Genomic DNA, 27,895 nt, shown 5'->3' on the forward strand with positions numbered 1-27,895 from the left:
ATAAATACAGAAATATTTTAATCAGTACAACAAGGAAAAACAACACAGGCTTGCTGTCATGGGGGTCAATGAAGTAGGTCATATTAATGCTGAAGGATGCAGGATGAGGGGATATGTTGTCCAAAATCATTATTGTTTGGGGTCTTGCTTTGGATAATCACCCCAGTCTAAACAGTTGTTGGGGGTGGGGAACAGGGCATGAGATCTTCACTCCCTTACACAGCAGGGCCTATAGCCTGGCATCATTAACCACAGTGATCAAATGGGACAGACTGTGACTTTACTTGCTCCCCAAGTGAGCAAGCATTCTATGGCAGACACCTTGCAGCACTCGGGGAACAAACCATCACTTGCAATTAGGAATGGATGAGTCTTATCAATTTCAGTTTCTCATTCACCCCACCCTCCAAATGTTCAGTTCAGTTCTCCATATTTCCACATTGTTTGTTTTCGTTTTTTTAACAGACCTCATGAAAACCCACCAGCATTTTAGTGAGAATTGATCCTAATACGCCCATTTGTGTATACACATTTTATATGAGGCAACTACCCCCTTTATTATGCCTATTTTATTTTCACTAATATATGCAAGAACAGACTCTTCCACAGCTACCCCACCCAGTTTAACGAAGGTGCAAGCTCTTTCCTTGAGCTCTCTCTTTTCCTTATCTGCTATGCCATGAACAAAGCCAGCAGCTGTATCAGAAGTGGTTTCTGTTCTCCACCATGGGGCTGTTGTGGTGATATGAAGGATTCTATCTGCAAGGCAAAGCAAATTCTTCTGCATAACCAAAATGGCATGGCATGATTCAAGGTTAACTGATGCATTGAAGCGCAGGTGTAAGCAAGGAGCCCACATTCCGGACAGACTGGGTTTGAAGACAGTCTCTGGGAGGCATTTGGGGAGACGGGCACACATGTGCAGAGAAGATCAGTCGGATCCTTGCCTTCAGTTGGTAACACAGTACTTCCAGAAACAAGCTGGCAAAGAAAAGGGAAAGGGAGGGCAGGAAGGAAGAAGTCACCACAATTAATGGCAGGAAACAATGCTCTAATTTTGGGATGCACTAAGTTGTCTACCAACTACAAATTGACCTAAAGAAGTGGGGAGGTGTGGCTAAGCCTGTGGTTAAAAATGAACAGCACAGGCCTAATACAGTACATAGCACCAGGAAAACACTTCACTAACTGCTCACTGGATGTGACAGTGTTCATATAAAAGTGTGTGGCGAGTTGTGGATTTGGGGATGGTTGGTATCACGGCCTCAGGGTGGGGAGAGGCTTTAAGCTTTTGTTAGTATGGGCAGAGCTGTCAGTTTCAGTTTCTCTCTGTTTCTCATTTTTCCAGACTCCACATTTCCATATCACTTGGTGTTTGTTTGTTTTTTTAAAAAGAAACTCCTCATGTAAATTTATCAGTATTTTAGTGCAAATTTCTTTTAATATTGTACACATTTTTGCATGCAGTTTTTGCCTTTCACACTTTCTGCAACGTGGTCTTCCATAATGGAATTGCATTATTATCCATTATTTTCACCAATCTACCCATTTGATGCACATTTTATCCCACCGTATGCATTTTTCTATACATTACTTGGCTGGGGAACTGCACAACAATATTCAGAGAGGTATGAATGTCTTCCCTATCCCTAGCCTTTGCCCCAGTCCAGATCCCACATACCCCTCAATCTGTTATTTGTTTGTTTGTTTGTTTAAAATCACTATTGTGTAAATAACATTCATCTTGTTTTCCCCTATGCATTTAGCTCAGGGGTGGCCCATGCGGTGTCCTTTAGATGTTACTGGGTTCTCATTTGTTTCAGAAAGAGCAAATTAGGGTAACCAATACAAATGCATGCCGAAATAGAAAAAGTAAAATGAAGCTACAATGGGGAGGAAAACTTGAAAGCAACTTATTACTTTTACTGTATTTTGTATGTGCTTATATCAATATTTTTTCGTATTTTTTTTTAAAAAACAATTTAAGAAATTTGTTGTTGTTATCAGTGCTTTTTTCTTTAAAAAATGTTTAGGGGTACTCTCATTTTCCTACTCATATTGAAATACTGCCCCTCAGTGAGGCCAAACTTAGATTCACAAAATGTTTAGGGGTATGCACCCGCCCCCAAGAATAAAGCACTGATTATTATTATTAAAAGAGCAAATTAGGTAGATTCACCTTTAAATTAAAACTGAACTGAAATTCTTCCAAAACCCTATTTGAGAATTCTGTGAGGCCCCTGCTCAGGGACCTTACACCTGCACATTATCCAGAATTCTACCACCTACATATTTTAGAAAGCAGCTCGAGTTCTCATTTCAACCACGTTACTGAGAACCAGAGGCATCTCACCTCTCTTGCTCGGCTTCTGAGGAGACTGGTCCGCTTTGACAAAGGCATGGCTGCGGAACTTGTCTGCTGCTGACAGCTTCCACAGAATGGCTTTTATATCCTCTACCTGAAAAATGAAGATGGAGAAATCAGTCCACTGGTAGTCCATGTCAGGCAGGGGCGTAGCGAGGCGCCGCGACACCTGGGGTGGCAAATTGCCATGCCCCTGGGGGGGCACGGCATCGCTACGTAATGACGTGTGCATCGCTACGTAGAGGGGGATCACAACCCCCCCGTGCGTGAATTCAAAACAGAGCCTGGACGCTCCATTTAGGCTCTGTTTAGAAGTCACTGGGGGCGCGATCCCCCTCTACCTAGCACGCATGTGCAGCGGGATGCTGCACATGCATGCTAGGTAGAGGGGGATCGCGCCCCCAGTGACTTCTAAACGGAGTGTCCAGGCTCAGGCGCTGATCGCAGGACAGGGGCACGACCCCGAGTGCCACCACCCCCCCCTCCAGCAGGCACCCACGCGGTGCCCAATCGCTCGGCCGGCGCGCCTGCAGCTTTTTTGGGGTCCCCCCCAAGGCTGCCGTGCAGAGGCAAGGAGCGGGGGCACTGCACCAAGTGACACCCCCTTCAGGGCGGTGCCCAGGGCGGACCACCCCCCACCCCCCGCTTGCTCCGCCCCTGGTGTCAGGTTTGCGTGTATTCATTCATAAGACTGTTCTGTCCCTGTGCCACATAATATTGCAATTTTCCCTTCAAATCTGCCTGGGAAGCTCATATCTACATATGTGTTTTAAACCCATTTTCTATCAAAATACACAATTCTACGTTTCATCCTCTGACATGCATTTTTATACTACCAATCAGATGTCAGGGATATAGAAAGGAGTGTCAGAAAAGGGAGGGACAGACCACATAAGAACTGTAGAAATAAAAACCAATCTCATTCTCTGGGTTAGGGATGGGCAAATCTGTCGATTTTGATTTCTTGATATTACTTGTTTCACCAATTATGATTTCAGTCCCCCACATTTTCACATCAGTTTGTGATTTTTTTTTAAATCCTCATGAAAATTAATCAACACGTTACTGACAAGTTCTGTTAATATACACATTTTATATGCGATTTTGCAAAGCATCCCCCCCCCATAGAATGTGGTTTTGTATGTTATTTTCACAATCTATGCATTTTAATGCACATTTTATCCTGGTTTGTGCATTTCTGTACACAATATTTGACCGGGGAAATGCATTGCAAAATTCAGAGGTGTGCTTATTGCAAAGGATGGTTGTGTTTTGGTACCCATGTCGTTTTGGAAACGGAACTCGCTAAATGCACTGAATGAATGCCATCCACGTGCTGATGCTCTATTAAAAACACGAAGGTTTGGGAGTTCCAGAGAAAAGACCTAGAGTGGATGAATATAGGCATTGGAGGCTGAAAAGGTAAATGGGTGATAGTACAGAGAACATCTAGCAGCATAGAAGCTGCTTTATACTGAGTTAGACCATTAGTCCATCTAGTTTAGTACTGTCTGTACTGACTGGCAGTGCATCTCCAAGGTTCCAAGACAGGAGCTTTTCCCAGCCCCGTGTGGAGGTGCTGGGGATTTAACCTGGGAACTTTTGCATGCAAAGTATCACATTTGCTGAGGGTAGAGATGCTATATGTATACAAGAGTGTCCTACATTAATCTGTGAAAAGTTGGGAGGGCATGCCTTTGACACTCACCAGGTTATCGGCACCGTCATCTTGCAGTGACTCCTTGCCTCCTGCAATGACAAAATACATCTGGAAATGGCCCCACGAACAGTCAGAAAGAAACTGAGCTTTTGCCACGCAGTTATTTTTCAAAGGGGGGAAAGGAAGAAAGGGGAGGCAGGCAATGCCAGTTGGTCATTTGGAAAGCAAAATGAAGAAAATGTCAAGCACATACTACTGTTGGAAGCAACTTTTTAAGGAGGAACTAATCTCAGTCCAAAACTGTGAATTGTAATGAGCATCATTTGCTGAGAAGACAGGTGTGGCCTTCATGAACACATCCTGGACATCACAAACAATGAAGGGGCAGGGCCTATCAGGTCTAACAGTTAATCCCCCAGGTAACTAGGATAAGCATTGGAATCTATAATTCTATGATGCACCCATTCTTTCTGAACAAATCCTAAGTGGATATGCATTCTGTGAGTTATTTATGGCTGCAGCTCGTATGCTAGTCGGCGAACAGCGGAAGGAATGGAATGTGACATTGTACCATCTGCAAAGAACTGAACAATGGAAGACAGTAATAAACGCTCACAGGTTTGGAACAACAACATATATGAAGGACTACACACGTGAAATGGGTTACTTATTTATAAGATGCAACGTAGGTGCTTTTCGTAAGTTGAAAAAAGAGACCAGCTAGAATAATGGTTTAACTGCAAGTGAAGCGTGTCAACAGGACTCTAAATAAGAAACCATGCGGCAATGTGAGGAAACGATGGTGGTCATGCATTTGGAACAGGAGCCAGAAACCTGATTTTAAGAAACTGTATTAAATTAAATTAAATTGGTTTGATTTGTAATAATTTGGAAAAATAATAAAAATAGCAAAAGATAACAAAGATAGCAAATAAAAAAGAAGTAAGGGAGCATCTTACTAGCCTAATTCCAGAATTCATTGATATGATGAAGAGCTAATGGGGAGGGGGGGTACAGTAAAAGAGGGGATTTTAAGGGGGCTTTCAGACCAGTTGATTATTTAGCATTCATGCAGATACATTTGTGCAGAGGTTATACGACGATGCCAGCTAGTAGATGTGATCCTGCCCTTCCATTACCATTATCTGTCACTTTTCTTATTGGACTCCCTGTGGTTAGAAAAGTGATGGGGTAATTGCACTAGAAAAGTGTGGGGTGATAACCAAATTTTGTGTGAATGAACAGCCCATCAGGAAGTGCCCCAAATCATGTACCCACACTAACCATTCCATTGTCTACTTTTCTGGACCTGATTAATTCCTTCTTCCAGGGCAGAGTGAGCTGCATTCAGATTCCGGGATGGACGAAGTCCAAAAGAAGCTGCATCATCAGGTATGAATCCAACAGCGTTATCCACCAAGTTAAAATCCGTAGGTACAAAATCTGGGCAGAACATAAAAAAAAAAGTGTGCTTGTAACTTTCCTACTATGGGAAGCAGGGCAGATGCACCAGAAGTTCCTTAATCTGGTGCTCTCCAGAAGGACTACAACTCCCCTCATCCCTGACCATTGGAGTACAACCATTGGACTTTTGGACTACAACTCCCATTGACCATGTAAAGAAGGACTGAAGAGAGTTACAGCCTGATGGAAGGCACCAGATTAGGGAAGGCCAAGATGGGCCTTGGTCTGATCTAGCAATGCTCTGCTTATGTTGACATGCATTTGTAGCCTAGCATGAAACCATCACAACAGCACTGACCAACTTCCACTCCAAATCATAATCAAGATTGTTCCTTACCTTGCATGGCCTCAATGTCTGGGTAAACAGGATAGGCTGCTACGCAGCAGATAGATGAAAGTGCTACCATGACATACGCCAGAATCTGGAACTCCATCTTCATTGTCCCCTTTTGCAGCTTGGCCAAACTGTGAGGATCTCGCAGCAGCCTGAGTGCTTGGACCCTCCTTTATACCCTCTCCACCCATCTATCTCTGCAGGATCAATATGTTATCATTTTGCAAAAGATTCTCATCATCCCAGTCATCCATCTATTGCAGTGACAGTTTGTCATCCTAATGCACCAGCATCCTTTTACGCTTTCATTCTATCGTCGCTTGAACAGGTAGCCCTTAACAAATGTTTAGACTAGATGAGACAGTTCATTACTGTTTGGTTTGGCTGGGAGAACCTGGGGTAGAAATGAAACGTTGTGACGTCAGCGACTCTCTGAAGTTAACAATGAGTTTGGCCTGGACTGAATGGAATGGACAGAAAAATAAATGCTACCTTTTTTCTTTCTTTTTTCCTTTTTTGGTATATGCAAAATGCAAACCAGCATTTCCGCTTCACAGGATGTTACTGTGTAAAGATTACCCACTTCCCCTGCCCTATGAAAAGCCCTGCAGAGGTGGATGCTTCTTGGTAGCAAATGCCACCTCCTTGATGATGGATTTCCTTTGCTTCCTGCCTTGTTTAGGGTTAGTTTTTAATGTTTGAAGTTTTATTCTGTTTTTAGTCTTCAGTTGGGAGCCTCCCAGAGTGGCTGCGGAAACCCAGCCAGATGGGCGGGGTATAAATATTATTATTATTATTATTATTATTATTATTATTATTATTATTATTATTAAGTAGCTTCTGCACACACTTACATACTTAATATCCTCCTGTCAGGCAAGCAAGACTCAGCATCATAGGAACATGTAAAGCTGCCTGATACAAGATAAAAAAATTCCTTCAGTAGCACCTTAAAGACCAACTAAGTTTATATTTTGGTATGAGCTTTCGTGTGCATGCACACTTCTTCAGATACACGTGTGCATGCACACGAAAGCTCATACCAAAATATAAACTTAGTTGGTCTTTAAGGTGCTACTGAAGGAATTTTTTTATTTTGCTTCGACTCAGACCAACACGGCTACCTACCTGCCTGATACAAGGTCAGATTAGTCTACTGCAGGCATCCCCAAACTGCGGCCCTCCAGATGTTTTGGCCTACAACTCCCATGATCCCTAGCTAACAGGGCCAGTGGTCAGGGATGATGGGAATTGTTGTCCAAAACATCTGGAGGGCCGAAGTTTGGGGATGCCTGGTCTACTGCATTCAATATTGTCAACCCTGGCTGGCAGTGGCTCCTCAGACCCCATGGCCTGAGGTGTCCCACCCCCATTATAAAAGTCCAAGAAATCGCTTCAAAGGAAGTCTACTAGAAGAGTCCCATTGCTATTCTGCTATGGGCAAGTTTCAGCTGTCCATTGCTCCAAGGTTTTAAAGGAGACACCCACCCTCCTGGAACAAATCAAGTTCTAGTTTCAAATAGTGTCCAGCCAGATCGCTGGGAAGCCCTCAACTGGAGGGACATGAAATCTGCAGCCCCTCCCAACTGTTTTGTCTCCAGCGTTGCTATTCACAGGTGCGCTATGCTTAACGGTTGTTGCGAGACCTACCCCCCCCCAAGCTACCTGTAGCTTCCTCTATTAACCCTCAAATCAAAGTTCCTCCTTGCAAACTGGATCTTTCCCGTTCTTGCCAGCAGAACCATCTGTGCCTATTTCTGAGCTTTTTGGGGTGTGTGTGTGTTCTGTGGTCACTTTAATGAGTGTTAATGAGTAATCTTTTCCTTGTGCTGGATTAAGAAGTGAAGCCAGTATTGCCAGTAGGAGAGGCAAGAGCAGCCAGCCAAGGAAAGGAAAAAAGTTCCACTACTTTTCTAAACCACATGACTCCAGAATATATGCAAATAAGAAGAGCCTACTGGATCAGGTCAGTGGCAAATCCAGTCCAGCATCCTATTCTCACAGTGGCCAAATCAATTGCAAGCAGGACCAGAGCACAAGAGCACTCACCCCTCCTGGGGTTTCCAGCAATTGGTATTCAGAAGTATTTCTTCCTCAACGGCTAGTAGCCCTCAATAGCCCTCTCCTCCATGAATTTGTCTATTCTTCCTTAAAAGCCTTGTAGATTGATGGCCATCACTGCCTCCAGTTTGGATGAGTTCCACAGTTGAGCTGCCTGAAGGATAACTTTCTTTTATCTACCCTGAACTATGGTGTTTTGCAGGAGGGATTCAAGTGCATACCAGGAATTTAGATTGTGCCACTAAAAGTGGATGAAAGGCTTCTTGCTCCCTAGTGCAATAAATCCAGTCTTTTGAATAATTTATTTTATTTTATTATTTGCAGTCAGGAAAGTAACAGGCCAATGCATTGTGTGAAGGATGAATGAATGACTAACAGAAATATATGTACTGGTTACAGGTAGGTAGCCGTGTTGGTCTGGGTCGAAGTAAAATAAAAAAATTCCTTCAGTAGCACCTTAAAGACCAACTAAGTTTTTATTTTGGTATGAGCTTTCGTGTGCATGCACACTTCTTCAGATACAGATTCCAGGCACACTTTTTTTTATTACGCGACTGTATCTGAAGAAGTGTGCATGCACACGAAAGCTCATACCAAAATAAAAACTTAGTTGGTCTTTAAGGTGCTACTGAAGGAATTTTTTTATTAGAAATATATGTAAATACCCTGAAAGCATATCAGAATGGATGCTGGTTGTCATGCAACCACCCCGCAAACAAATCGGAGCAAATGCTCAACGGATGCAATCTAATCTCTGCACAAGTTTTATGCAAGCAAATCAGGATGGATGTGCAATAAACTAGTGATTGCTATGCTAGGAACAGACACCAAAGCTCCAACAGCATTCTTGCTTGTGGCTGCCTCTGCCATGTTCTGCTATTGTGTTTCTTGCTGGCTCCACAACTGAGCCATTATCATGTGGCTCTTCCAGCTGCTGGAAACTGGACAAACAGTTCTCATGCATCTTTCCAGAGGAGTCACATCAGCTGCTACAAAACTCGTTTTTCACCCCTAACCTTGACAGGTTCATTTCCCCTTCCGCAGCACATCCCATGAGAGGGAGGAGAGAAGACAGATGAATCAGAAAAGTCATCCATCTTGGCCTGGGGTGCCTGTCATTGCTTTAGGCAGCTTGTCCTAACTACATCTATTCCTGTCCTGTATTCAATTTGCTTCTATTTACTGGGTGTCTGTTGCCATCAGATGAAGAATTATTGATGTGATCCTACCACTCTGGCTGGCTCAAGGCAATAGGAGGGTATCAAAGGAGCCCCAAAAGGTTCATAAGCATAGCTTCTATTTATGATTATTTATATAGGACTCCCACTTCCAGGCACACTTTTTTTTATTACGCGTTCATGATTGTTTGTGCTCTTGATGGTATTGGGGTGGTTATATGTGATTCTGCTTTCAATACTGTTTGTGCCTGCAGAAACTTCGAGGTGGATATACTGCTTTGTTTTCGATCAGCCCATGTCCTGTAGCTTCCTGCTGAAACCCTTTAACTTTTTACACCGCAGATGTTCAAATTTATTTCTTTTCATGCTTTTGTTGCGCTTTAGAATAACGTGTGACTGGTCCAATATAAATCAACCACCAGTGCACTACTCTTGCATCAATGGCATGTTGCAGAAAATTACACCTGCAAATACACATGCGCACACACCAATTTGGACCACGGAAATTCAGTTAGGATTTTCATGCAAACCTACCTAATTCACACTTTCTGAAATGATATGTGAACCCAAACACAACCAACCTTCTAAAGTTGTACTTCTCTAATTTTTACAATGGAGTTCTGCAACCAAATAATGTGTAGATTGGGGTAAGTGTGCATTAAAAAAATCATAATTGGGGTTGCCATATTTCAAAAAGTGAAAATCTGGACACAACAGTTGTTGAGCTCCCCCCCCCCCAAGTTTTTGAACTATTTTAAAGGATTTTTTCACAAAATCTAGACTTCAGACGCCCAGGAACACTGATTCCAACTGCCATATTCCAACTATGTCAATGAAATATGGTAGCCGCGCCATGTATCCATGAGAATAACATAAAATGTATTACATGGGGGAGGGGAAATTGCTTGCAAAATTGTGTACTCAAGAAGAGAAATTTGCACTGAAATGCTGACATATTTCATGAGGACTTTAAAAAAAAAACCTGATGCAAAAATACTAAACTTAAGGCTGGGGAAATGAGCAACGGAGAGAAACTGCAATTTATGCATCCATCCATCCATCCCTACATGGAATGCCCTCCCTAAAAAGGTCAACCGAGAGACCTCCTTACATTTAAGATGCTGGGTAAACACAGTTGTGTTTTATTTATTTATTTATATTTATATTTTATTTATTTATTTATTAAATTTATACACTGCTTGACTGTAAAAACAACAACAACATAAAACATAAATCTCAAAGTGGTTTACAAAAATTTCAAGCAATTGAAATCAAGAAAAACATCACAACCCACCTTTAAAACATACACTAAAACAGATTAAAATCACCTCTGCTTTCTAAGATTCTGGGTAGGCTTGTCTAAAAAATGGATTATTTATTTTTAGCAGGCTCTGAAAAGACCACAGTAAAGGCTCCTGCTCGATATCAATAGGAAGGGAGTTCTAAAGTGCAGGTGCTGCCGTACTAAACAATCAAATTCTTTCCCAAACAAACTAAGGAAGATTCAAACAACACTAAATAGGTACACACAAACCCATGTTCAAAGCATGGAAAACAGAAACAGACAAACTATCCCCAACCTCATCCCCACTAATCCCCCTGGCTTACCACCCGCTATTCCACCATGCAGCACAAAACCTTCAGATAAAAACCTGGCAGACCAAAGGCTTATATCGCCTAATAGACTTTTATAAAAATAACCAGCCTATGACAACACAAGAAATACAGGACAAACTAGAAGACATTCAAATATCCTGGTTAGCACAACACCAACTACACGCCCTCTTAAACAATCCAGTAGTAAAATCAACAGCAACCAGGCCCCTAACAACCTTTGAAAACCTCCTCCTAACGACAAAGGGACACGGCAAAGGGATGGTATCTGCAATATATAAAATATTGCTCCAAAACCCCATAAACCCCCTAGACACAATCAAAAAACAATGGGAAGATGACATAAACTATGAAATTAACCCCACCCAATGGACCAAAATGTGGTCTAAACCCCCCTTTAAATCCATATCAGCAAAAAGGAAAGAACTCACTCTGAAAATCATCTACAGGTGGTACCTAACACCACGGAAACTAGCGATAATACACCCAGGAACCTCAGCAAAATGCTGGAGAGGATGCACCTCAACAGGCACATATTTCCACATGTGGTGGGAGTGCCCCAAAATCCAACTATTCTGGAAAACAACCATAAGAGAAATAGGTAAAATAACCCAACAAGCATTAGAACTCACCCCAGAATTGGCCTTGCTAAACATATTCCAGGACAATAACGCGCACCTACACCACAAAGAACTCATAACCCACTTACTCTCAGCAACCAGAAGCACCATAACCAGACACTGGAAAGACCTATCAGGAATAAACATGGACCATTGGTACCAAATAGTATGGGAAACAGCCCTACTAGAAAAATTAACCAATAAGTTGAAACTGACATGGGGACAAATAGAAGAAGATGGCTTCACCCCGGTATGGTTCCCCTTTATCACATACACAGCCCAACAAGACAACAACAAAAACCCACCAACAGCATATGAATCAATATGGTTAACCTGACCCACACACTCACTCCCCTGCTTACAAACAAAACAAAGACCACCACAGCTAACCACAAAGGAACAACCATATCCTAGGCCAACCCCAGCACCTCTCACCATCAAAGGAAAACAGGCGAACAACAGAGAACCTATGCAAGCGTCGCTGACAAGAAAAAGCCCACCCCATCCCACCCTCCCTCCCTCCACCTACTATCCTTCCCCTCCCCTCACCAATGTCTCAACAACCGAAACTGAGCTGTAAAAATGTTAAGAGAGACATTGCTCTTATCTTTGTAAACCAAGAAAACCCTTAATAAAAACAATTTTAAAAAAACAATCAAATTCTTACAAATGCAGAATGGGTATTATGTGGCAGCTTTAGTCGCGCCAATTCCACCGATCGAACTTCTTTGAGTGGTAAACTGATCCCAAGTTGTCAATGGCTTTATATGCTAATAGCAACACCCTGAACATGACCCAGTTGAAAATCAGTAACCTGCAGAGCACAGGTTTTATAATCTGACAGTACCTCCTGTTGTTCTGCCGCATTCTGCTCTAACGGCATCTTCCAGACCAAATGTGAGGAAAGACCGACATAAAGCTCATTGCAGTAATCCAGTCATGAAATAACCAGTTTCTCCAGCCCTTTAAGACCTGCTCTTGTAAATATTTTTTCTATCTATTACCATAGGCTGTTCCTGCTTCAGTTTGTGATTTTAATTTTCTGTACAGTATTCATATCTATGCTCCACTACTACTACTACTACTACTACTTTTAAATTAGACATTCATTTTCTCCCCTCTTCCGTTAGCTGCCCTGGGAACATCAATGCACATATGTTGAAGGTGTGGGAAATATAAAAATACGTAAATTAAGATATGTTCCAAGCATATATTTCCCTTCCATTGCTCTGGCTGTGTTGAAACCACATAAGGCCATGAGCCCCATCCAAGATAAACAAGCATCGTTTGCTTAAACAAAGCAGGCGCAGAGCAGCCAAAGAGTAGTGAATAACTACTCTGCTGAGTTGCAGCCTGAGAGAGTAAACAAGATTGGACTACCTGGGCAGATAATCTGAGCTGGAAAAAGGCAGCGCCCTCCTTATGGTACCATTACATACCCTCCAACATTTCTCTGATGGAAATAGGGATGTCGTATTCAACAACAACAACAACAACAACAACCTTATGTCCAGCTCATCTGATTGGGTTGCCCCAGCCACTCTAGGCAGCTTCCAACATAGACAAAAACATAAAAAAGTAAACATTCTAAATAAATTTCCCTATACTGTACTAGGCTGCCTTCATATGCCTTATAAAGGTTGTATAGTTACTTATCTCCTTGGGCTGGGGGTTGCATAACTCCATACCCTCTGATGAAAATAGGGACATCCTAAGAAAAAGCAGGACATTCTGGGATCAAATCAGAAACCGAAATGGCTTCTGTAAATCCAGGACTGTCCCTGGAAAACAGGGGCGTTGGGAGGGTCTGCCATTACGACACCTAAAAGGTGCTGCTGGCATAAAATCTCATGCCACACCTGGTAGCTCCTCAGACTCCCATCATGTTATGGGAGGGGGAAAATAATGGGAAGATGCTTTGCTGTTATCATTATACAGTGGTACCTCAGGTTACAAACACTTCGGGTTACAAGCACTTTGAGTTACAAACTCCACTAACCCAGAATTAGTACCTCGGGTTGCAAACTTTGCTCCAGGATGAGAACGGAAATCGCGCGCTAGCAGGAGGCCCCATTAGCAAAAGCATGCCTCAGGTTAAGAACAGTTTCAGGTTAAGAACCAACCGGAATGAATTAAGTTTGTAACCCTAGGTAACACTGTATGTTGAATCCCAAAGGATCAGTGATGAGTAGGGATGGGGAAGAAATTATTTGATCCAGTTTCTCATTTAAAGGCAAATTTACCAAATACGCACTTTTTAAAAGCAATAAAAGAACTGAAACCCAAGAGTCCTTCAAAACCCTCACTACTCTCAGTGTTGTAATGCTGTTGTCTGGCCAAGTAAAGCCTTTGTAAAGGCATTTGACTGAACTCTGGAAAAGGAATGATAGATGAGGTGGGCCTTGGCCCAGTCAAGAGGGGCTTAGTTTTCTTTCACTGAATACCAGTCACTGAGGAGTGTTGTGCAAGCGAGGCCTGAGCACACAACATTCTCCTCAGTGAGCGGCATAGTGCCTCTGATATTTGGAATAATGTAGCCAACCGGCATATATTTACAAAGGGTCTGCTTTAATAATATTAGTTTCAACAATATTTGCATATTGTTTAAATGTTTCAATAAGGTATGTTCATTGTTCTTACATGCAGGGCCCTTGAATAAGTGTGTTCAAAATGCATTGGGCAAATATTGTAGCCACTTTATGTCTGTGCATCCTTGAGATTTAATCCCCCACCCCTCCCATCATTATTGATGCCTTCCGGCCAAGGACGGCAGAGCACTTTAATCTACTTAAATTGCACAATTTGAATCCCTCCCACAAGAGACTTATAGTCTGGAGACACCTTCCTATGTACAACTATGGTAGCCTTGCTAGCTGCTTCTTTGCAACAGCAAACACCTTGCAGAACGGTGCAGAGACCTAATTAACACTCCGTTGTTGAGCTGTCAGCGCCTTCCATCAAGCCTCAACCAGGAAGAGTATTTGCTGTAAATGGAAAGCACGTGCCACCCAGAAAGAATCAATTTATAACCTTCCCCTAAGAAAATAAGATATTTTTATGAATGAATGAATAATGTGTTTTATGAATGATACTCATGTCAAAATCAAAATGTTATAGTGAGCGAAAAGGGGAATGGACGAACCACGTTTGTTCCACATTGGACCCCGGCAGCCACCAATGTAGTCAGGTAGTGAGGAAATCCTAAATGTACTGCTGATGGGCAACTGGCAGGTTTGGAGTTAGTACTTGCCAGAAGAAGGTGGAAACTGCCAAATGGAGGTTTTTTTGTGAATAAAAGGGGAGAGATTTGAGTCAGTGCAAGAAGAATAGGCTAAGAAAGAAGAGGAGACAGGGATGGTTGCAATATCTAAAGGAATGGTTAATGTGTCAGGAGTATGAATGGCAGAGTGAGACAGGCAATTCATAAAATATCAGTCTAGACAAGTTGGAAAGAATGTAATCCCTGCATGCTCCCAATTTCACAGAACAACCCCTTTTTATTACATGTTTCTGGGTGGTCTTTCTGTAAAGAGGATAGCACACTTTCTGAAGTTTTAAAAGTTGCTATCCTCTTTGTTTGGGGCTCTTCTTCTTCCTGTTAGAGGAGAGGGGAATTCTCTGTTGCAACCATTCAATAAGGATCAGGCTTAGCAGCCAGCCTTGCTTTACTTTTACTTGGTTGTTGTCTCCTTTTATTTTTCTGAGAGCAGACCTTGGGGAATTCTGAGCCCCTTGAGTGGGACTTCAGCTGTAAAAGCGAACCCCAGTTTCTATAACATTGATATGGGAGCTGGGAAGATGATGAATGCAAAAGACCCACTGACAGCAGCCACACAGTTTGGGAACACAAGAGCCACAAATCTATCAATGAATTTTCAAATACAGTACAATAATACCCAAAGCTCCCAGTTTGGAGCATCCTTGGAGCCTTGGTAGAATGTAAGGTTTAACACACATGAGGCACATGAGAAGGAGGAGTTCCACCATTACTCCTTCTTACAATTTTCTGGCTCACCTTTGTACACTCCAGTTACATGGCTACATTTGGATTAGGTAAATTCATGAGTCAGATTGCTGTCTCACCATCCTCAGGGCCTTCCCTACCTTCAGGCAGAGTGAGACAGACATTTGAGGCATCAGTTGCCAGGAATCACAGTGAGGTGGCGAGCTGGAGGAGGGTGTGCATGTCAGGAAGCAAAATATATTGGGATATAGTGGGAGGGGAGGGAAAGAGAGGCCAGTGACCCTTTAGAAGACCTGTCAGGACAGACCTCTCTCTTTCTTCCTCAGCTCCCACCTCCTCCTGAGGTGAGGCAGCAGCTGGGGTTTCTGCATTTCCCAGTTGCTTATTTGACACATCAAAAAACTATGGTTCACAGAAAAGGATGGGTTGGTGGAGTTCATAGCCAGGGAAACTCATTGCCTTTGTGTCTTTGGCTTCCAGGCTGGAGCTGTTACAAAGCTCCGCATCTTCTAAGAAACTGCTCTGATCCCAGCACACCTGTAACTCAGCGACCTGCTTGGCTGGGGCCTCTGGGTAGGCATCGCAGCCTTTCACTATATCAAAAAGTCCTGGACTGTACACAAGGCCTTGAGTGTCTAGATGAGCCTGCAACTTCAAAGAGCTGAGGGGAATATCAGCCCCAGATTAAGGCAGCCATCTCACTTGGCCACTTTTATAGCTAGTTCTGCATTCCCAAGAGACTGTCTCCAAGCCACCAAAATGAAATCCTCCAGGTGATGGTGATGGGTGTTCAGAAGTTTCCAAGACCTCCAGAGCACTTCTGTAGTCCTCATCACCTGAATAATCTTCCCTCACTGGGCCTCCTGACGAGAGGGAGTCTACAACAGCAACTGACAAGCAAGAGGGGTCCTCATTGCCCTTATCAAAACCATTTGGACAATAGTCACTTGATCCCTGAGCACCTAAACTGCCTGGAATCAGTTGGAACTGGGGGTTTTCCTGCTCTGTTGGAAGACCGTCTTCCAAGGGCAGCTGCACAGTAGTTGAGATGAAAACTACGGAATCAGCTTCCAAGTAAAGTGCAGGTATCAGAGCAGATGAATTCCTGTTCAGAAAAACCTGTGGACAAATGAACAGATCATTGCTCCTATGTAAACCAGGAAGAAATTCAATAGGGCAGTATGCTACCACATAAAATTTCATGGGCAGAAATAGGTCCATCAGAGGTCCTTCTCTAGGCACCCCTCTCTTCAAAGGCAAGGCAGATGGTGACTAGATAGAGAGGGGGAATACTCTCTTCAGATGCTCAGGCACCAGGTGAAGGCTCTCTTATTTGTCCGATCCTTCCCTTGAATCGCACACTGCTTGTTCTGTTTTTTTTCAATCTGCTGCTCCACAATATTAAGGCTCCCCCATTATTTTTTAAATAAATAATAAAAGCATCAGTGAAAAAGCTTCTATGCCAGCTTTCTTTTTGCTATGCTAGATGTCTTCTTGCAAGGGGATTACCCCACCCACCCACCCAGAGGGGAGCATTCAAGACTGCAATTTCTTCCACCTGCAGTCTGAAATGACGCAGTTCATCCTATTACTTCAGGATTCTTCTCCTCACTACCAACTCACTTTGCTGCAAATGTAGATTGAGACTTTCAAAGGTGGCAACTGGTTTAAAATTGTAGGGTATAAAAAACATTGATGTCCAAGGACGATACATGTAAGAATAATAGCCTGTTCCAACAGGCTTTGGGGGACTAACAGCTTCTACACACACACACACACACACACACACACACACACACACACACACACACACACACCACTTCTTCTTCTTCTTCTTTGGTGATCACTCATAGCCGAATAAGATTGTCTTCCATAAACATGATTTTAACAATGGGTCTGTAAGTGACTGTGGAGGCCAATTCTGGGTCCACACATCCTTCTACAGTGGGGACACTGGTTTCCAGGCGGGAATCGGACACACACACACACACACACACACACACACACACACGTTTAATTGTTTTTAATTGTTATTTTTTCTATGTTTTTAGCTGTTCTTATTTTTATCTGTAAACTGCCTTGGGTCCCTTTCAACAACAACAACAGCTGTATGTGTCCACAAGAGAGTTGGCTCAAAGCATACTTTCTATCAAAAAAGGGTGCAGATATGTTGATATTTTGCCAAGCTGAAGCAAACAATGGCTACTCACCAGGGATTTGGGTAGATCCGTTTCTGAGGTTCTCAATTGCATGTACTGCTTAAGGAAAGTCTTTCCAACCCCGCTCAACAGGATGAGTCCAAAAACAGAGGCCAACACTATAACAGAAAGGGTCCAGTAGTTACCTGAAATGGGGTAAGAAAAGTTGGGAGAAAAAAATAACCTTTCTTCAATTAACACCATTCTATTCTACAGTGGTACGTTGGTTTAAGAACAGTCCTGTTTATGAATGATTTGGTTTACAAACTCCGCAAAACCGGAAGTAGTGTCCCGGTTAGCACACTTTACCTCGGTCTACAAACAGAATCCAAACGGTGGAAGGACACCATTGGTGGGAGCCCTCATTAGGGAAAGCACGCCTCGGTTTAAGAAGAATTTTGGTTTAAGAACGGACTTCCAGAATGGATTATGCTAAGTTCGTAAACCAAGGTACCACTGTATCAGAATGAGGGCTTTTCCCAGGGAATAAGTACAGTGGTACCTCTGGTTACATACTTAATTTGTTCTAGAGGTCCGTTCTTAACCTGAAACTGTTCTTAACCTGAGGTACCACTTTAGCTAATGGGGCCTCCTGCTGCCGCCGTGCACCGCCGCGCAATTTCTGTTCTCATCCTGAGGTAAAGTTCTTAACCCGAGGTACTACTTCCAGGTTACTGGAGTCTGTAACCTGAAGTGTTTGTAACCCGAGGTACCACTGTAGGTCCATTGCAGTTTAACCTTTGCATAGCTAATCCTGACGGCATTGATATTGAAATCTTAATTTAGTCCATATTTGGAGGAGTGGTGAAGACAGCCATCCCATTTTTATGTTTTTCATATACAACTTACGCAGGGGTTATGTTCCAGAGGTTGCGCACAAAGCCAAAAACTTGTATAGTCAAGGTACATTGGTTTCAATAGCAGGTAGGATTGCCAAAGTAATTTTCTCCAGAACCCTGCCCCCTTCCCTCCCCTTTTAATTTCTTTTGCCAAGCACATAAAGCTGGATGTATGTCAGTTGTGAGTTTTCTGTATGTTCCTTCTCAAACCTTCCATACAAATACTTCCTCCTCCCCTTCTGCATTTTTGAGACCAAGAGAATGTTATTGATGTTATTTATTACACACACACATATCTCACCTTTCCTCCAAATAACTCAAGGTGATGTACCTGAGAGAGAATGGAATTGGTAGAAAAGAGATATGGGAGTGAACAGACTTAACGAAGAGCATCTCCCAGATCTTCACTCATAGAGTCTAGCAATAGATATAATTGATGAACTCCTCTACGGTTTAATAGCTGCCCATTAGCAACTTGCTCTGTGCTGAGTTTGCTGGTTCCCTGGAAACCTGAGATAGAGAATTAAGATCTATTGGGGTGTTAATGTTATGAGAGCCTCCACCCTATGCTCAGGTTGTATAAGTGTGTAAATAAAACCATGGACACTGGTACCAGAGCCTGCAATAAACCCAGATGCCAACTTTGCTGCCACATACACCCAGACAACACCATTACTGGCCCCAACAACATCCAACATACCATCTCAGGACTATTTAATTGCTCATCCTCTAACATTGTGTATGCCATCAAATGCCAACAGTGCCCTTCAGCTCTCTATATTGGACAAACAGGCCAAACCCTACGCCAAAGGATAAATGGACATAAATCTGACATCAGGAACCAGAAGACAGAAAAACCAGTAGGAGAACACTTCAATCTCCCAGGACATTCTATACAAGATCTCAAAGTAGCTGTCTTATTACAAAAGAATTTCAGAAATAGACTGGAAAGAGAAGTTGCTGAATTGCAACTTATCACCAAGCTCAAAACCATGGAGGGACCTGGTTTGAACAGAGATATCGGATTCTTATCTCATTATACATGATAAGCGATCTTCAGCCATCTCAACCCTTCCTTTTTCATGCAAAACCATTTGCAGTCGTTTGCGGTCATCAACAGCTATCAGTCAGTCAATCACCCATTTCCACCACCCTTCTGAGTGATCCCCCCTCCCCATCCCCACCCCTCCCCACCCCTTCTCTACATAAGTGCCTGGAAACTTCCATTTCACTGTATCTGAAGAAGTGTGCATGCACACGAAAGCTCATACCAAAATAAAAACTTAGTTGGTCTTTAAGGTGCTACTGAAGGAATTTTTTTTATTTTAAATAAAACCACATCTTCTAAAGACACCACAGTCTCTGCTGACCTTTATTCCTAGGAAACTGAACCCTGGGTAAGCACAGGCACCCCTGGGGTCTCTTGTACGTTGAGATATTTGGGTGGTGCGCAAAAACAGCAAAGATTAGGTAGATTACCCCAGTCCAAAGCGAGTGTGGGGTGAAGTCTCTTTGTCTCTTACCTGTTGAGCTAGCTGGTGTTTTAATACACCGCACAGCTTCCCTGGTTGGCTGGTCTGCAACTTCTGCTTTGACGCAATAATTGGTATTTGGCTTCACATTCTCAAAGGTGTGTTTTGTTATGTTTCTTCTTCTTTGTTTGCTATCCATCTTGGGAAAGAATATACATAGGGTGTCAAAGCAGTTCGATGCTCTTAGAAACAACAAAAGGCTAGCGTCGCTTTTAAGGTCAATTTTTAAACTTTAGTTAAGGCTATGGGCAAACAAGTTTTCTCCAACTTAGTGCTCTCCAGATGTTGGACTACAACTCCCATCAGCCCCAGCCAACATTGCCAGTTGTCAGGGATGGTGGGAGCAGTACTCCAATTGGATCTGGTGATCATTCATGTTGAAGAAGGTCAGTGAAAACCACAATTAGATATTTCTGGTGTGGCCTAATGGCTAAGAAACTGAGTTGTGGAGCAGGAAATCCCTGATTCAAATCTAGCCTCTACAAAAGGGAAAGAAAGAAAAGCCAGATGCTCTGTAGTCCTCTGCATCTCTTCTCAGAAGTAAGTTCCACTGAGATCCATCTGCACTATATATTTAAAGCAGTTCCATGCCACTTTAAACAGTCATGGCTTCTCCCAAAGTACCGTATCTTGGGAGTTTCAGTTTTCTAAGAGTTCTGGGAGTTGCTAGGACACTACCTATTCCTCTCACAGCTGCAATTCCCAGAGGCCCCTGCAAAGATGGATTAACTGTTAAACAATTCAGAATTGTGGTGCTTTCTGGGCCACATGCCAGTGCTGGGTGGGGCCAGGGCAAAAGTGGGTGGAGCAACAAATGCAACTTTCCCTTTTGCACAATTGGCTAGTTTCTACTATCTTCCATCTAGGCAAGCAAGAAATATTATCAATGTTAAGGGAAACATTCCAGCCAGGCAAAAACACTTTTTGCATGACAATGAGTAGGGTGGCCAGGGCAGAGTTTCAAGAGCCAAGGAAGGACGCCTTCAGCCTCTGGCCCTGAGGTTCTCCACCCCTGTGCGAACCCATTCAATACAATCTGTCTGGTTCAAGGAAATGGGCATCAAGGAAAGAAAGAGTTGTGAACAACTACTACTACTACTACTACTACTACAACTACAACTACAAACCCAACAGCTGTTCCGTTCATCTTCACACAACATTACGTTCTGGAAATCTCCCCCTTCACTACTGAGGATGATCAGGATCTTTAGACGGGATGTGAAACGAAATGAGTCCTCCAGTAGGATCTGGGGCATAGAGACGGATACAGTAATGCTACGATCTGCAGCAGCCAGAGAGAGAATGAGAGGGCCAATAACAGCTGTGAAGAGAGAGGAAAAGAAGGAGATACATTTGGCAGTTTCCTTTTCACCTTTCAGTGCCCCAGGCAGAAGTTGAACAGGCAACTTAGATCTCTCCATCATCAGCACTTTTAATCTCTACACTTTCTTCTGAATGTCAGGGCTAGACAACGTGCTACATTAAATCCATGTTTACATTACATGATGTTTTAAACCAGAGATGGACAGGACACCCCTTCAGATGGAGCCACCTTTCTTCTGCAAAGTAGTACATGCATGGTCACCTAACCCAGTTCAAGTCTTCGGCAGAAAAAGTTTCCTTACTGTCTTTGTATAGCTGCAGCGGTTTCGAATAGGCCCATTCAGACAACCTGCCTCCATCCTGGGCTCTCACCCTAGCTTGGTAAAAACTGAGCAAGTTTGGCAGATGAAGCTGGCAGCTTCGGTTTCCTCTGAGATTCCTTCTTTTGCAGGACGGCTCTTTGATCCAGTCAGGATAAGATCTGTTACTTAGAAGCAGAAGATGCAATAGTACCATGACACCTCCCGTTTTAGCATTTGTTTCACCCTACCCACAACCAGCCTGTCCATGAAGGGCAGCAGCACCCTGAGAGGAGGAAGAGCCACCACTCAGGTGGAGCTGCTGCCCCCAAAGCCTGCTCCTGCCCTTCGTGGCTGCAGTGCTACCTTCTGCTGGGTCTTTGCTGCCTCCTGCTCCTCAACTCTGGCAGCTGCCATAGCAGGCTCATGGATGGTTGCGGCAGGTGCCTCTGCCCACCCCTTCTTCTTCTTCTTCTTCTTGCTTGCCCTCTTTGGGGCAGCCCAGGTGTAAGTATACAGTGTTTCTCCCAAAATAAGACGGGCCTAAAAAATAAGCCATGGCATGATTTTTTTAAAGGCAAAAAAATATAAGACATCCCCAAAAAATAAGACGTGTTGGGATACCAGCACCCTACCGTGCTGGAGCAGGTCTGGATGGCGCTTCCGTAAGGAACAGGAAAAGGGAGATGCCTTTCCTGTCAGGGAGCCTGGGGGAAGCTGCAGCACACGCCGCGCAGAGCCTCAACCCAGCAGGACCCTGCGCGATCCGCAGCTCGCGCCGCGCCGAGCCCTGACCCAGCGGGACCGGCAAGGGCAGCAGCGCACGCTTTGCTGAGTCCCGACCCAGCGAGAGCCGGCAAAAGCAGCAGCGCGCGCGCCCTGCCGAGCCCTGCCGACTGAACTGAGCGGGAGCCGGCAAAAGCAGTAGCGCGCGCGCCCTGCCAAGCCCCGACAGAGCGGGAGCCGGCAAAGCCAGCGGCGCACGCACCCTGCCGACCCCTGAACTGCCAAGCCCTGAACTGCCAAGCCCTGCCGACTGAACTGAGCGGGAGCCGGCAAAAGCAGTAGCGCGCGCCCTGCCAAGCCCCGACAGAGCGGGAGCCGGCAAAGCCAGCGGCGCACGCGCCCTGCCGACCCCTGAACTGCCGAGCCCTGAACTGCCGAGCCCTGCCGACTGAACTGAGCGGGAGCCGGCAAAAGCAGTAGCGTGCGCGCCCTGCCAAGCCCCGACAGAGCGGGAGCCAGCAAAGCCAGCGGCGCGCGCGCCCTGCCGACCCCTGAACTGCCAAGCCCTGCCGACTGAACTGAGCGGGAGCCGGCAAAAGCAGTAGCGCGCGCGCCCTGCCAAGCCCCGACAGAGCGGGAGCCGGCAAAGCCAGCGGTGCACGCGCCCTGCCGACCCCTGAACTGCCGAGCCCTGAACTGCCGAGCCCTGCCGACTGAACTGAGCGGGAGCCGGCAAAAGCAGTAGCGCGCGCGCCCTGCCAAGCCCCGACAGAGCGGGAGCCGGCAAAGCCAGCGGCGCACGCGCCCTGCCGACCCCTGAACTGCCGAGCCCTGAACTGCCGAGCCCTGAACTGCCGAGCCCTGCCGACTGAACTGAGCGGGAGCCGGCAAAAGCAGTAGCGCGCGCGCCCTGCCAAGCCCCGACAGAGCGGGAGCCGGCAAAGCCAGCGGCGCACGCGCCCTGCCGACCCCTGAACTGCCGAGCCCTGCCGACTGAACTGAGCGGGAGCCGGCAAAAGCAGTAGCGCGCGTGCCCTGCCAAGCCCCGACAGAGCAGGAGCCGGCAAAGCCAGCGGCGCGCGCGCCCTGCCGACCCCTGAACTGCCAAGCCCTGCCGACTGAACTGAGCGGGAGCCGGCAAAAGCAGTAGCGCGCGCGCCCTGCCAAGCCCCGACAGAGGGGGAGCCGGCAAAGCCAGCAGCGCGCTGTGCCGAGCCCCGACAGAGCTTAATATTAAAAAAAAAGACATCCCCTGAAAATAAGCCGTGGTGTGTTTTTTTGGAGGAAAAATAAATATAAGACGTGTCTTATTTTAGGAGAAACACGGGTAGGTTTGCTGCTGACATCCATGAGTGTGCCAGCGGTGGGGTCGAGGAGCAGCAAGCAGCAAGCACCCAGCAACAGTGAGCACCCGGCAGTGCCGAGTGCTGGGCACCAGAAGGTGCTGAGGGCTAGGACACAGGGGTTGCCACCTGGGGTTTTGCTTCTAGCGGCAACATAGCCTGGGCCAGGGCCTACCCTGAAAGTTAGCCTCTTGTTCATGATTTCAGTTATGATCACAATGATACTGTTTTCAGGAAGACTGTAGCCAGGATAGAGCCTAGTTTACCCCCTGCTGATGTTGTTATTTATTGAACACGATCATTTCTTGTTATGCACAAAGGTATCCAAAAGGCTTACAACATATTTAAGACCATAAGCATAAACAACTAAAACACATTGGAGGAAAAACACATTTACATGAAAACATATGCTCTTCATTTTAAAAGAAAAAAATGGACAAGGAGCAGCAAGAAATAAGAGCAGCAGAAAACATTGGCAGCCCAGCTAAAAGCAAGCAACATCACTGTAGTCAAATCAAAAGCCTGAAAGGAAAAGTATGTTTTTACCCGAAGGCCTGTGAAAAGAGAGTGGCACAGATGGGGAAGCCACAACTGAAAAGGCCCTTTCCTTTGTCACCTTTGCACCCGCCCACCCGCCCCCAGAAAACACATCAAGGGAAACTGTACTTAACACCCATAGAGACCTTCCTTGAAATCTAAACAATAATTTTCGAGTGGTGATTTTGGTCAGTAGTGTGGCACTGAAAGTGGGGGTGGATAGACTGAAACTTACCCTCCCCATCATTCCACAGTCCTACAGCTGCTGCACAAATAACAAAAACCAGCAACATTGGTTGCACTCATGCAGTTAACTTCTTGGCAAGTTCGACCCTCAGTGTTGACAATGCTTGGCTAGGTCGACTGATTGTCTGGTTCAGTGCAAGTTATGGTTACCAGATTTTTTTCAATGAATCCGAGGACACATTTATTTTTGAAGCTGAGTAGCAACAGGGAGTCAGTAGTGGGGATGGTGAGGCAAAAGACCCTGGGCCTAAGCACACATGCATATTGTATAAAGGTGCAAAGCCCTTCTTTCGCACCCTGTGAAATATAAATGCGCAGAGTTTTGTTTTATAAAACTGGGCAATGGCACACCACCCACCCATGACTCCCAAGCCTTCCCCGATCTCCTTCCCCCTTCCCCCTTTGTTTTGACAGATCAGGGGAGGCTTGGGAGTGGCGGGCGGGCGGCCATTGCCCAGGAGGGGCCAGCCTGGTAGTGCAGTTGGCTCTAGTTGGCTTCAGAAGCTGCTCTCTGCTCGCTGCCATGGCGCAGAAAAAATGGCGGGTGCCACAGCAGCGAGCAGCTCCTGAAGCCAGCCAGAGCCAACTCCGCTAACAGGCTGGCTCTGGGCTGCTGAGGCTGCCGCTGCCACGTTTCCCGGGGACAGATTTGCAAATCTGGGTACTGTCCCCAGGAACCAGGGACTTCTGGTAACCCTAGTGTAAGTTCAAAAGAGGTGGTTCTTGGAAAAGAAAATGTCAGCATACCCATTACTTTTCTCCACCTCATACTGAGTGCTGTTGGTCGAGTCTGGAGACTGGTGCCATGTCAAGAAAATGTAGAAGTTCTCTGAAATTAGTGTCACATTTTGTGGAGGAAGCAGGATTCCTTAGAATGAATGAGAAGGGGAAGTGAACAAATTGAGAACTCTGGAAGAAAAGAGCTCTCCAAATATGCTACTTTCACCTGAAAAGGATAAATCCTGATGAATACTGTATACACTGGGAAAGGCTGGATTCAAGCTAGGCCCAGATGCAGAGTGAGAAGGTTGGGGTGGGTTTTGGCTTCTCTCCATTTCTCACACACACACCCCTCAGTATTTAGTTAAGTTCTCCACATTTCCATATCAGTTTGCATTTTGCCTCTTCTTTTAAAAGTCCTCATGAGCACACGAAAGCTCATACCTATGACAAACTTAGTTGGTCTCTAAAGTGCTACTGGAAGGATTTTTTTATTTTGTTTTGGCTGCGTCAGACCAACACGGCTACCTACCTGTTTTACTATGTTTTGGCATATTCTGGAAGCTGGCCAGAGTGACTGGTGGGGTACAAATTAATACTAATACTAATACTAATAATACTAATAATACTAATAATAATAATAATAATTGTTCCACACAGCCGATGGTTAAACTAACAGCCTTATTAAGCAAAGCTCTGTGCAGTTTCCTGCTAGAGCTCTAAAAATCCAGTTCTACGGGTTAGGTGGCTCTTAAAGCAACAGTGCAGATTTTTTTCTGTGTATCTGAATGTAACATTTCCTAAATGGATATGAATTCACCTGAAATAATGGGGTCTGAAAGGATAGGGGTTTGAGGAAACCAGTTTTGAATTGGGAGGCTTGGGAGATTGGAACAGAGGGAATCCTCAATTAGCTAAAAGTATCCTGATGCTTTCAACTTTTCTTTGCATTGACCTGATTCTCTAATTTCCTGACACATTTCACTTCTGACTGTGGCTGCCTCCGTACTACCAGTAAGTAGAACTGCTTTCTTTTCTGCTGCCCTCTTTCCTGGCCACCTCTAGCTCCACATTTACAGGTAGATTGCCTTTTCAGGAAGACATGCCCTAGCCTAAGGTTACCAGATTTTGTTCAATAAATCCAGGGACACCTTTCAACATCAATGGGTTTTGTATGGGGACTGATTTGTAAATCAGGGGACTGTCCCTCGGAAACGGGGATGTTTGGTAACCTTACCCCTAGTCCTTCCCTTCCCCTCTCCTTTGAGGAAATATCAGCTGATCATTTCAGTTGACAGCCATCAGCTTAAACCAATGATAGGGCAGGACACTTCCTTGACTTACCCAAGATCAACATTTGTGTTGCAATATTTAGAAATGCCTGCATATATAGCACAAATTCCTAATGCCTTGTAATTCTGGGTCTTGGTAATCAAGTTAAATTGATCGCTAAGACCTAGAATCCTGCACAAATCAAACAAGGTTTATGTGATCTATGTGAACCAATACGTTCTCATTAGCACCTCACCAATGTGTGGTCAGGTCAGGTCTTTCTAGGGCAGACATCCACGGTTCTCTCAGCAGAATAAGGACCCCAGAACCCGGTAGTTCTTGCTTATCACACTTTGATACAAGTAACAGACATTGTCATTTAAAATTAATTTGACACACACATACATTCCATGCCTCTCTCATAATTATCTTAAATCCAGAACATAAAATTACCTAATTGCATCACTTCATCTAGGCTAACCTTTTGCTTGTTGCCTGTTTTTGCTTGATGTTATCAACACAACATATTCCTGTGCTTGCATGCATGCATTTATTAGAAAACAGGATTTCCTTCTCAGCTTATACCCCCCACAAGCCCTGGAAGGACCTTTATCTACAAATAGATAAAAGGTCTTCAGGGCACAGTATACCTCGGTCCAGTATACCTGAAGGAGCGTCTCCACCTCCATCATTCTGCCTGGACACCGAGGGCCTTCTGGCGGTTCCCTCGTTGCGAGAAGCCAAGTTGCAGGGAACTAGGCAGAGGGCCTTCTCGGTGGTGGCGCCTGCGCTGTGGAACGCCCTCCCAACAGATGTCAAAGAGGAAAACAACTACCAGACTTTTAGAAGACATCTGAAGGCAGCCCTGTTCAGGGAGGCTTTTAATGTTTAATAGATTATTTTGTTTTATTTTTCTGTTGGAAGCCGCCCAGAGTGGCTGGGGAAACCCAGCCAGATGGGCGGGGTATAAATAAATTATTATTATTATTATTATTATTATTATTATTATTATTATTATTATTATTATTTCTTTGCCAAAAATGGGGGTGGGTGCAGCTGTGGCCATTCAGATATTGTTGGGCTACCACTCCCATCATCCTTCATGCTAGCTGTGGGGCTGGTGGGAGATGGAGTCCCACGACTTCCAGAGGAGTCCCAAGTTCCCCATCCCTGGTGTAGACACTAGGAGCAAAGAACAGCTAGTCAACTTTTCTTCACCAACTTAAGGAATCAAAGACTTACCAAGTTGGAAGGAGTGACCAATGAAGAGCAACAATGCAGCCCACAATGCAACGGCCATGGTTCTTGGCTGGAGGGCTCTGCTCTCCTTCCATCTGTCTCCTGGCCATGCATTTGAATCATATGAATCAGATAAATGTGGAAGGATGAATTCCTGAAGTTACCACACCTTAAGACTGAGTTCTCTCATTGCATACCAATTACTTAAGTGAAGGATTAGCGAGCAAATTCTTTTTGAACAGGGGGAGGAGGAGGAAGAGGGTGCGCAAGGAGAGTCCTTTTGTTTAAGTGCACATGATCTGTGAGCGGAATGCTGGTTGGGAGCCGGTATGCTGTGGATACGTAAACGTCATCACAAGCC

The 27,895-nt window shown here is 44.7% G+C and overlaps 1 protein-coding gene across 3 annotated transcripts; it reads right to left on the reverse strand.

The window, feature by feature from the left end:
- LOC118084271 (interferon upsilon receptor 1-like) lies at positions 1-27,744 on the reverse strand. Of its 3 annotated transcripts, XR_015948656.1 has the most exons (10): positions 27,538-27,744; positions 25,051-25,171; positions 21,455-21,639; positions 20,957-21,150; positions 19,821-19,968; positions 17,471-17,604; positions 5,310-5,468; positions 4,074-4,114; positions 2,354-2,459; positions 1-981 (listed from the first exon to the last, which is right to left on the reverse strand). XR_015948656.1 is itself a non-coding variant. In XM_060270125.2 (7 exons), exons 1-7 carry the CDS (start codon positions 27,593-27,595, stop codon positions 15,945-15,947), a joined length of 1,248 nt encoding a protein of 415 aa, XP_060126108.1. In that variant the 5' UTR covers positions 27,596-27,744; the 3' UTR covers positions 14,358-15,944. The 3 variants fall into 3 exon arrangements, 2 of the variants coding, with proteins under 2 accessions (XP_060126108.1, XP_060126107.1); XM_060270125.2 differs by lacking the exons at positions 1-981; positions 2,354-2,459; positions 4,074-4,114; positions 5,310-5,468 and adding an exon at positions 14,358-16,379 and having other exon boundaries at positions 17,471-17,577; XM_060270124.2 differs by lacking the exons at positions 1-981; positions 2,354-2,459; positions 4,074-4,114; positions 5,310-5,468 and adding an exon at positions 14,358-16,379.
- Positions 27,745-27,895: the final 151 nt, after the last annotated feature.

Source organism: Zootoca vivipara, chromosome Z2 (genome assembly GCF_965207765.1).
Source record: "Zootoca vivipara chromosome Z2, rZooViv2.hap1.1, whole genome shotgun sequence".
Classification (NCBI taxonomy): domain Eukaryota; kingdom Metazoa; phylum Chordata; class Lepidosauria; order Squamata; family Lacertidae; genus Zootoca; species Zootoca vivipara.

Bases quoted from the DNA above. Each gene is read 5' to 3' on its own strand.
- LOC118084271 (XM_060270124.2), bottom strand. From the start codon at position 27,595: ATGGCCGTTGCATTGTGGGCTGCATTGTTGCTCTTCATTGGTCACTCC. The intron at 21,640-25,050 runs GTATGCTGACAT...TCTGCTTCTAAG, and splicing joins GAGGTGGAGAAAAGTAATGG to TAACAGATCTTATCCTGACT. The intron at 16,380-17,470 runs GTGAGTAGCCAT...ATTTGTCCACAG, and splicing joins CGGATCTACCCAAATCCCTG to GTTTTTCTGAACAGGAATTC.